The sequence below is a fragment of the Gouania willdenowi genome, chromosome 7 (genome assembly GCF_900634775.1).
Source record: "Gouania willdenowi chromosome 7, fGouWil2.1, whole genome shotgun sequence".
In the NCBI taxonomy this organism is placed as follows: domain Eukaryota; kingdom Metazoa; phylum Chordata; class Actinopteri; order Blenniiformes; family Gobiesocidae; genus Gouania; species Gouania willdenowi.
Window position 1 is genome coordinate 10275676 of NC_041050.1, and position 11788 is coordinate 10287463.

Genomic DNA, 11788 nt, shown 5'->3' on the forward strand with positions numbered 1-11788 from the left:
CAATCATCTTCAAATAATGCAGACCGATTGACAGATTTGCGTTATTAACTGTGATCAATGTTTGATCAATAGGATGGTTTCTGTCCAAATATGCCTATTTTTCATTGACTGCTCAGACAAAAGTCACAGGTCCTGAGTGAGCACCCAACATTAGATTAGGGCGGAAAAATATAATTCGGTTTTTAAGTTGTTTAAAAAAAACAAAAAAAAAAAAAAACTTTTTTGTTTTTTGTTTTCTACATTATTTACATGTTTGTGCAGCAGACAGAACTCCATCTGCCTCAAATATAACTTCCTCAAATGACAGTGTGCTTGTGTGCACTGACGTCTACGCATTAAACGAGCAAAACGCAGGGGTGGTCTGCACCAGTTCAGCTGGTGCACTAATTATTGCTGCAATCTTAGTGAATTCCGCAAAGCATGTGAGGAAACTGTGTCACCAAAGGATTTAGGGAAGCAACTGGATTAGCACCCTTTTTTTTTTTTTAGATCTTTCTGAATCCGACTCTCAGAGGCGTGAGGGCCCAGTGCAGTTTGAGGAAGATCCCTTCGGTCTGGATAAGTTCTTGGGGCAGGCCAAGCAGTATGGAGGCTCTAAGAGGCCGCCCACAAGCACCCACCCCAAAGATGAATACCACAACAGGAAACGCAGGAAGGCATGAGAGCGTGAGCTGATTGAAGTCAAAGGACCAGGCTGTGTAGCCTCTCAGTGTCTGAGGGACACCATGAGTGTCTAGACACAAAGTCTACCCACGGTTCATGCCATTATCCTTCATTAAAGTGTTGTCAACTTTTAAATTTTTGTTAGCTGTGCTTTTTTTAAGTCACTTTTCCTAAGTTTTAATTCAGTCAATATATGCTGAGCAGAAAAAATACATTAATAGAAAACCTTGCAAGATTATTTATCAGGAAAGTCATTTTATTCCAATTTTCAGAGGTTTGAGATCTGTATCTACTTGACAAATATATTTACCAAGTAGATACAGATCTCAAACTGATCTACTTTTCCTTGTCTGCTATGCTTGCAGGTAATAATTAGCAGCAAGTTTTAAGGATTGCCCTCGCCTCACTAATACAATGTATTATCCAGACTTTCATTGATGGGGGTTTACACTCTTCGTTACTGAAACGAAAGCTTATGATTTAGCATTTTAAGATAATCAAGTCTGTCCTTAAGCAACTGATGGGAATACCATTTTTCTGCCTGATGTTTTATCAGATAAGACTTTGACTATGCATCCACAGAGATAATGAGTTTCAATGCAAAAGAGACTGCTGACTGCCAACAGCATGTTGTAATGACCTCCAAATGTGACTGATGTGTAATCTCTAATCCAACTGCTAACGTTCCATAAGTGGAAAAATATGCAATAAAGAAACAAGTCAATCCAAATATGAATGTTGAGACTGAGAAGCTGAAAGGTGTTTGTGTTTTCCAGTAGTGATTTGTAACACTGCAACCTCTATCAAACAGATGAGGGTTTTGCTCATTGAGCGCAATAAATACATAGAATTGTGGCTTTTAAGAAACAGCTGGTGTAGTTGTAAGAGAAGCAGAGCTGGCTAATTAATTAAGCTGTGGGCCAGATAAATTAATTTTGCACATAAGCATTGTGACCACAAACGATAGCCTCAACACAGAATTGGCTGAAAGACTTCAAATAAACATGCTGTTTAAACAAATATCCACAAGCTTAGAGGATATATTTCTGATGAATAATTCATAGCCCACAAGGAGAAATTAATGGAAAATGGTCGAATATGTTAAATCTATTTGTGGCTGTAAGCATACAGAAGAAATTAGGCCATGGATTGTCCTTAGATTCATTTACTTTGGTATATATATTTTTCTTCTGGGGCTAACCGAGGAAATTGCATGAATACTTTATTAGTGCTGAAATATGATACATTCTGGAAGAACAAGCCTTCCCTTTCTTTTCAGCTTTTGAAAAAGTGATTATTTGAACCCAAAAGCAGAAGTTTGTGATGTACTGCAGGGTAGCCAATGTTTTTTTTTCAGATTGTTTTCTATGTCACAGTAACATGCTTAACAACATCAGGACAAAATGGGTTTGCTGAGCTCCAGATGTGGAGAGGCCCCGGGCTGAGGCTGCATGCCACTTCCCATTGGCACAGCAGCCGAGCACCGATGACACTAGCGCGAGCATGGTTGAGAGGATGTCTTGGGCAGGGGTAGAGGAAGATGTATGTCAAAATAATGTGCCTGCAGGATGCATTATATAAGGCTTTTAAATTGCCAGTGTCTAAAACCGTGCATAGAGGATAGGACCTTTGTTTGCGACAACTAAAAATCCATTTTTCATGTTTGTTTCACAGTGAAAATCACAGCGAGTGGTTTCCTTTGTTGGAGAGCAACCAAAGTTCTGATCCTCCAAAGCTCCCGAAAGGCAGACATGAAGGATTTATGCAGTGTTTTAAGTCTCAAGGACATCAAACCCAAAAGTTATAATTTCTCTGCTTAACATTAGAAATCCATCAAAAGTAAATATGCTGTTATGAGGGGAACTGATGGGACCTAGCAGGGAGGGTAGTGCTGCAGGAGGACAGAAAGACAACGAAAGGAATAGTGAAGTATTTATGACAAGAAACTAAATAAATTATAATATACAATGGATACTTGTAAGTAAATTACTTTTGCTTGCGCCGTCCCGTCTGCTGCTCTGCACAACAAGTCTCATTGCGCGAGTTGTTTCACGTCTACATTATTTTTTGTTTTGTTTTTTCGCAGCAAACACTCGATAGAAGATTAGCTTCATGGTGCTAAGGTATGACCTGTTAGTTATGAACAGTTTGACCCTACAAAGATAACTGTTGATAACAATGAGATCACAAGGGAGAAAGGCCACCTCAGGCTCTCTCGTCTGCTGTTTTTCCATCCACCACCTCCACATGACGCACTGCATCACCTATGGCGACATTTCTTCCTCTGGAAATAGAGGAAGAAACTGCTTCTTCATAATCCTTTGTTCTTCCTCCGGCAAAGAGTCCTGCATGTTTTTATTTAGTGTGTGAAGGTTAGATTGAAGAATGAATGCCAGTGGGCTGAGGGTCGTATTTTCTGATCTAGTCTTGAGGACATCAAAAGTGTCCTATGCTTTTCCTTTGTAAATGTTGAGAGGTTAGTCAAGAAAAGCACGACACCTTAAAGCTACAACTCTCCCCACAGCTTTATGGATACATGACAATCTCTTTTGTGCGCCGTTCACGCTCTTTGCATCGAATAAATACAGCACCTTATGAATCATACGCCGCCTTCACCAGGAAGGCAAAGAACAGCCCAGAGCATTTTTGTGAGACTGGCAGTCAGCAATCTGTAAGTAAATCTGTATACGGTGGAAAGCAGGACGCTTCATCTGAATCACTGAGCACAAGCGTGTGCATTCTTAAGGGTCAGACAGCTAATGGACTTTTAGAATTGTGTGCTGAACCACTGAAATAGTCGCTTGTATAATGTCAAAGCAAAAAATAAAAGGCTATTTGGAAAAGCATGAATTCTATTGATAAAACTGTAATTTTCTTTGGGTTTTTTTTTTTGTACAAACAAAAATGTAGTCAAACTTTGTTTAGCAAATTGAAGAGCAACTCTCTATTTAGCTGAAATAATGCAATTCCTATTGGCAGAGGCACAACTGATGTTTCGCCCCCTATAATCTTGATTTCCTCTGGTAATACCAGTCTCTGTGAACTTGTGGCATTTTGCTGCCTTTAATGATTGGCCCAATGGTCTGCAACCAATGGCTGCCTTGCCACCAATTCATGACCCGTCAACCTCAATCCTCCCACCAATCTAACAGGCACACAACACACAGCAGAGAACAAATGTCCCTGTGTCAGAATCAAAGAGGCAGTCTCCTCTCATAAAACTGGCCTCTCATTCGTCCAAGACTGAGGACTAAGGTAAATGGATGGACAGCACATTTACACTGACGGATTCCAATTGTTATCTTTGAGCTTTTTTTCACCAAAGAAAGCTGTGGTTTTTGAAGTGTTATCCCCACTTCCCTTTTGTTGACATATGACCACTTTGCAGAAAACATTGAATTTCTGAACGTCCTTTCTAAAGAGATTTTTCACACACATTTTCTCTCCTATATGGGTCTGAGTAATAATAGAATTGGGGTTTGAGCAGGAAGTCCACTGACACACAATATTGAGGGCATTGAGAAGACCCCTTGCTGGTGCTTGAGGTGCACCGACGCATGGAGGAAATAACAGACACCAATGACCTGCAAACTTATGCCTGATCCTTTCTCTTTGAAGCTCAGACAGCCGTCAGCATCCTCTGCTCTGTCAAATCCTGAGATCATAATTATTTACCATAACCGTTGCTCCCATCCGCCAGTCAAAAACAAAAGTTTTGGCTTTCGGTCATATTCAATTCAGTGCAATTTCAGAGGAAGCACAATCTCACTGATCAAATTCACAGGGAGCAGTGTAGCATGAATATCAACTGTAATAGCAGAAGAGGAAAAGGCGTTCATTGTCAGAATGGATCAGTGGGAGAATTTACAAACTATGTGGCGCAAATCCTAATGAAAATCCACCACTTCACAAAGTATCTGCAACATTTCTTTTTATGTGTTAGAGTAAAAAACGTTGAAGAAAAATTAAGCTGGGTAGACATTTTTCCCTTTTCCGACCAAGGACAGCAAATGTCAGATTATCGAATCATATTATCCTGAGCCTGAGATCTGAGTTGTGTTAGAAGTGAATTTGTCCCGATCATTGGCTCTGAGTCGGGGGGTCGGGGCCGATAATCATAAATATTACATTTGTTCAATATTTACGACCAAAACTCCTCCTGTGTGGTGAAAATGACTCTCAACTCTGTGATTTGTTATGTGGAACAGGATGTAGCCAATCAAGAAGCGAGCTGAGTGAGAAACGCGTAATGCTGTGTCCAGGACAACTCGGAACTTGGCATTCTCAATTTGAAAATACCGATCTACGAGTTGTTCCTTGAAATACCTCAAATATGGCTGAAGGTATGAAAAATGTTCTTGACTTCACAGAGTAGGAGTTCCAACTTTAGTTGGTGTTCCAAGACACTTTTTGAAGTACAGGGTTGGATAATCCTGATTTGCTTCTAATGCAGTATTAGGTTATGTTGCTAGATATCCATTTGAACACACATTTCTGGCTTGGAGCTAGGAGGAAGGTTGGACAAAATGCTGTTATATGTTGAGACAGAGCACACGCACACATTGTACAGTTAAAACAGATTTTTTTTTTTTCATGTGTGAGGTCTGTAAAAGACAAAAAAATATCTTCAGATTCAGAAAATCCTGCTGTGTGTAGCCCAGTAACCAGTGTTACTCCACACCGCACCAGTGTCTTACAGTGGCAAACGAGAATCCAACAATAGAAGTGCATTTTAAAAGCTCTGGTGGAACTTGTAATGACCAGATCGAGAACGAACTCACCAATCGTGTGGATAGTGGTTCTCCCAGGCCTCGTCCCGGGGTGCTGCTGGATGGTGTCGTAGAATGTGGCCTGACACAGCTGGATGGCCATCACACTGACCCAGAGGCACAAGCAGAGCAGCCAGGACATGACAGGACACATCTGCTGCAGACCGACAGAGGTAGAATCATTTTTGAATGCATTTTGTTCCCAATAATAACCTTAACCTCTATACAAACTACCAAACATGGTTTGTAATAACATTTATCCACCTCATCACCCCTTATTTGAATTCTTGTTGAAGTCATCAGTTTTTATCATTAGCATGATTATATAAGTATGAGTTCTTCATTGTTTCGTCTTCCTGCTTTGCCATATCGCGTCCCTGAGCCACAACACTGCAAATGTAGAGTGATCCTGGGGAATTTGTTCCCAAACAGCAGAGATTTTTCCTGACAGGCTGATTCCTTACAACTCCCAAGCTGCGTTCCTGCCTCAGAACCAGGATCAAACTTACCGAAAGAAAGGATTTTCATGAGCAGCTGGCTGCCGAGGCTGTACTGTATCTGTCGGAATAATGTGACAGTGACATGACAGTAATTGAAATCAAAAGGCTTGCCACGCTTCATCAGGTTCAGGGTCCTGGTCACAATTACAAAATTAATTATTAAAGATACTAGAATACTAGAATACTAGAATTCATTCATACTGTCAAATTGAGTTATTTTAGATTTGTCAAGAGATTGAAAAGTTTTTTTCAAACCTAGAGTTGGAAATAAGATATTTTTTAGTGAGCATTGCAAAAAGGAATCCCATCATGGAACAAGATTAAATGAAACCTCCACATGTGATCAGTCACATTTTGTGGTTGGAATATTTCATTCTTTCAGGTACAGAATAATAAAAGCTTCACAAAAAAGATATTTCATAGCTTTTTTTTCCCCTAAACAGAATAGAGAGGAATAAACTTACCTAAAGAAACCCAACAAAAGGAGTGTGAATATCTCAGCAGAAAGATATTAATCCATCCATAACTCTGCTCTCATTGATCCCATCCAAGAATTTAGAGTTTAGCTAAAGGAGGGCACTCCAGTGACTTTGCCTTGATGCTCCACGCGTTGATAGCAACAGTCCAGTGGTTCAGAGATGACCGACGGCGGAGTGGAGGGAATAGATTTACAGCTCGTTCAGTTCCACCTTTGAAAATATCACTGCTTCCCTTGAAGAGCTGCTCTCACTGACACTGAATTCATTTACCTCTTTGCATCTATAGACACGTGAGGAGTGCTCCTTAATTAACTGTAGTGGAATCTCTTCCTTCCCCGTCTGCATCCTTCCAGTGAGAGGCAGACTCTGCGCAGCAGCTCTCGCTGAGTCCCTCCTCAGCAAAGCTCAGAGAAACAAATGTTCCCGTGCAGCTTGGCCGAGTGTAAAGACTGTATCACATGTCTTAAAGCCAGACTGCCTCCGGATTAGATGCCACAGTGGGAATCCATCAGATCATATGCCTCTGACAACAGCAATTCACAGGAGGCTGACATTGCTCATGTTTAATTGACCTCATGACTAATAACTACCTATATTTTGTTTTAATTTATTTCACTTTTTGGAAAATATTTACTTTTTTCCCTTATTGTCATTTTCACTTCCTGCTGCCCTACTCTTGATAATTTATTTTAAACAAACGGGCAACTTTACACTGATTTCATACCATGATTTCAAGAGAAACAAGAGCACTCCGAGCACAAACCTCTGCCAAGCACCAAATATCCTCTTTGCCAGATAATCAAAGTTACCTGATTCTGATCATGGTACCATGATCGTTCACACTTTAAAGGCTTGTGAGACATTTATATCCCCAATAATTAACAATACAGTAGGTCGAAATGTATGAGCACCCCAATTTTTCTGAAAAATTGCGACAAAAAGCTCAATCTGGATTTGATCTAGATAAAACTCAGTTCCAACCCGAGTCAAATTTCATAAAGATTGGTCAATCACGAACAGAGAGATGATGAGAGAGAGGGATCTTTTGATTTTTCAAACTGATCCAGAATCAGTATATTAATCCGGATCCCCTCCAAGATTTAGGCAAGGCAAGGCAAGGCAAGGCAAGGCAAGGCAAATTTATTTATATAGCGCATTTCATACTCAAGGCAACTCAATGTGCTTTACATGATAAAACATTCAATTGTTTAAAATCAATAAGAACATTTAAATCAATAAGAACATTTAAAATCATCAGTAAAATCAATTAAAATCATCAGTAAAATCATCATTACATCAACAACATGACAAAAAATCTCTCTCTCAATCATATGCAGTAGAGAAAAAAAGTGCCTTTAACTTTGATTTAAAAATGTTCACATTAGATACTGACTTCAGCTCTGCTGGCAGTTTGTTCCACTTCTTTGCAGCATAACAACTAAAAGCAGCATCACCATGTTTACTGTGAACTCTGGGCTCCACTATCTGACCTGTGTCCATAGATCTGAGAGACCTGCTAGGTTCATACCTGACTAACATGTCACTGATGTATTCTGGACCAAACCCATTCACAGATTTATACACCAGCAGCAGAACTTTAAAGTCTATTCTGAGGCTGACTGGGAGCCAGTGTAAAGACTTTAAAACTTAATAGAATTTTCCATAGTAAGGTCTATCTTTTGTTAAAATTTTGTCAAAATCTGCTACTTTTACTTTTTTACTTTTGATGTAAACCCGCTAACAAACAAATAAGCAGCAGTGAAAATATGACCTTCTAGGTGCAAGTAATAAAAGACATTTGACCAACTTGAAAGTAAGTTGTATAAGTATTTAAAGACACACCACAGACTTTTTGACCTAAGGAGTTGACCCATATGAGTTATATTAAATGATTCCTCAGGCCAATATACAGAGCTTGACAGTATCAATGCTCCGAGCGGGGCTTCCTCTAGAAATACCGACCATGTAAGTTTAGAAAGACAGACCGTCTTTGGCCAGGTCAAGTGACCTGGAGAATGCCTGGAGAACGTTTCATTTTATGGCAGTCACGTCACCACAGGCTCAGATATATATAGTCACAACATACGGGCATTTCCCAACCCGGCGCCATTGTTGTGGGCAGCTGAAACGAGTTAGCCTCTGTTTACAGCCAAAAGAGAACAATATGGTAGTTTTTTGTTGGGTTAATGGTGCACTAATCGCCACAATAATTCAGTTAAACATTGATTCTTTAGTAAGAGATATCGGCAAGTCAGATTTGTAACTTTGGGACAATGATTGGCTCAAAGGGCTGGGGTGCGAAGGTGGCTGGGCTAGCGCTGCAGCTACAGTGTATGGGCTGGAGGAGCAGCCACCACCGCCGCACTCTTCTCCCCGCAGGCAAAGGGGGCTGACAATGGCGGCACCATCGTCATCGACGGTGATGCGGCACCTGTGGCCACTAGGGGTGGTAAAAAAGGAAAAAAAAAAAAAAAAAACGTTAATGAACAGATGAAATTATGGTATGAAGAAGATAAGAATGTTTGACCAGGGAAGAAACGAGGTTTGATGTAAAATTATGTGTTCAAATCAGGGGATCTGGATAAGCAAAATGCTTTTTTCCGTCGCCCTTTCCGGCATGCAAAAGGACAAAAAAAAAAAGAAAAAAAAAACAATGATGTGATTTTGCTCTGAATGTCAAAGTGAATTTCTGTGATTGCAACCATGTCGGAAATGAACTGAATAAATAAGTGTGCCTTTAAGGGAAATCTGCAAAATCTGCAAAACCCGTTGGATATTCCCAACTCTCCACCTCCCTTATTTGATCTTTTAATGGTGCTTGTTTCTTCTTTTCTGTCAACGTGGAGCAGAATACATCCTTGGCCTGTGGTTTACATTACCTTCTCTGTGGCATAAAGATTTATCATAGATATTTTGACACTCACCCAGGACAACAGTGTGGTCTGTTCACGTAGTAATGAGGAACAATTTTAGTAAAAACAAAAGAAGAAACTACTGACTCAGTGGGACACATCATTATTGTCCATTGCTTTGGTGGAGCCAACTGTGTGCAGAGAGGTTTGGGGAATATATAAGGGCTAAGTGCTGAGTTGTTCTCTGCGGGACAAAGTTTCACTGTAATAGCAGCATTAGCTCTCAACAGAAATAATTAGGTGTTAAAAATATCACTTGACTCAAATGGAGTCAATGATCATTAATTGTTTGTAAGAGTGGCTTTGACATCATTATTTCAGTAATGGATAAAATATTTGTAAGTGTAGGCATTGAAGATCAAAGTTGAAATTGCCATTTGTTTTGATCTCCACTGCAAACACAAAGTTTTGAGCATTGCTTTGTGGGATGTGGAGTCCCGTGATTTTTTGCGTTTGACCCCAAAAACACTGCCAAAGTGACTTCCCAGCACATGTGTCATGAACTGAAAGTTGTGGCAAAACAAGGGTTGATATTTATTTTGGAGTTTACACCGAAAGATCCGAATCCAAACGAAACTGAAATGGAGTGAGGTGATATCACAGGGAATACTGGGAACAAATTAGATCAAAAATGGTGTCATGCAAATCACTGTCTTCCTTATCAGGTCAAAGAAACACAAGAAATCACAGTATGAATAAAGGACAAACACTTCTATGCATCCGTCTACAGGACTCCACATCCCACAATGCAATGCAAAAAACTTTTCTGAAAATGTTAATCAGAGATTGTATACGATGGAGATCAAAACAAACTTTCGAGCGGCAATTTCAGTGTTTTACTTTTTTTTCAAGCAATTGATCTTTTATTTATTGATATATGCAGCTTTAACTATCTCTATATCACATTAGTAAAATGAGAAAACCTGTTAGAAACAGAAAAGTGCTATAAAAAGCAGCATTTTATTTTTAATCTTGATTTAGCCCCCTTTACCTTTAATCGGAGGTTAGAAATATGATTGCTTCCTTTTCTGCATCCATCAACATTCCATTTCTGTTTTGATGTAACTAAATCTGATGAATCCTTTAATGATTGAATACTTTCAAGTTTTTAGATCAAGCAATGACAATAGCCAATCTCGGTGGCAAATAATTTACAATTGATTGTAACGTGTTTCTTCTCTGTTTCACACTGCACGTCAGGGTGAATATGAGATATGCATTTAGTCCTCGGTCACCTTGAAAAGCTGACATACGTATGTATTCAATTTGCAATCGCTTATGAAAGTGACTTTGAATGGATTTTGATAAAAGGAATTCATGCAGTTTAAATTAACTGAACAAAAGTCTGATTTGGGTCACTTTAGCATGCAATGTGGCTCATCATCATCTTATTCACTGGCACGTTTTGCAAGATTTTGTGCAATTTGTTAGGATATAGGGCAAACATAAACAACTGGCGACCCAGGTGGCCCTCAGCCTAATTTTGTGCGTCCCCCAAAACTAATTCCCAAAAATGGAATTTATTTCAAGAAATTGGAAGGAATATAAAGCGCAACATAATACACAAAAAAAGAACCCAAAACATACAAATCGACAGCAAAATGCACAAAGAATACACAAAACTGACTCAAACAACACTAAATGACAACAAAGACAGACATAACCACTTAAACAAACTAAATATTTAAAAAAAAACAAACACAAAAAACAAACCTTACAGAATAGCTCCAAAGACACACAAACTATTCACAAAATGACACAAAATGACACAAAATGACAGAAAAAGACACAAAATTACAACAAGAACACAAAAAATTACCAAAAAAAACACTACTTCAAAAATATTCAAACTGACTAAAAAGTGACAAAACAACAAAGCCACAGACAGAGACAAAAAAAAATACAAAACCCTTCCCCCCTGGTTTAATGCTCAGATGAGTTATTATTCTAAATGCTGACATAAATTGTGATAATGTGGCCCTCGAATCAGATACAATCACATTTTTGTGGCCCTCGCTGTTAAAGTGTTGCCCATCCTGATATAGGGGTTGGTTTTACTGTTTCTTTTTACAGTTTGCTGCAAACTTTTTTTAGATAACTGCAAAAAAAGCTGTTAAAAGGCCCCTGAATCCAAATCTATCAATCCTTATTGTACAACCAACCAATCAAACATACTTTTTTTCCCCTGACCTGCAACAACCAGTTTCTGTCTGAAGAAGGTTCATGCACTGCTGCTTCAATGGACTCCTCCCTGAATGTTTCTGACAGTCACTCCCTTAGAAAAAGAAAAAAATCCTTGAGGAGAAAAAAAGGACGAGTTATGTTCATATGTTCACAAGTGTTCAATCTGAGACATGTCCTGGAAGTAGACATGACCCAATCCCCACAGGCTGAAGGTTATACAAAATCACCGAAGCTTGTTCCAACCTTTCAAGAAAAAAAACCTGTTCAAAGTTGTGTAATTT

General features: G+C 39.2%; 1 protein-coding gene across 3 annotated transcripts in view; it reads right to left on the reverse strand.

Moving 5' to 3' along the window:
* The window catches only part of LOC114467139 (protein FAM19A1-like), a 60158-nt gene extending 48584 nt beyond the window's left edge, over positions 1–11574 (reverse strand). Inside the window, exons 1-2 of one of the 3 annotated variants that reach the window (XM_028453219.1) lie at positions 11499–11574; positions 5445–5589 (exon numbers count right to left, since the gene is read on the reverse strand). In XM_028453219.1, coding sequence (XP_028309020.1) covers positions 5445–5586 — 142 coding nt within the window. In that variant the 5' untranslated portion in view covers positions 5587–5589; positions 11499–11574. Of the gene's footprint in view, positions 1–5444; positions 5590–6396; positions 6800–11498 lie in introns of those variants that run through there. The other 2 variants (XM_028453218.1, XM_028453217.1) reach the window with 2 other exon arrangements.
* Positions 11575–11788: the final 214 nt, after the last annotated feature.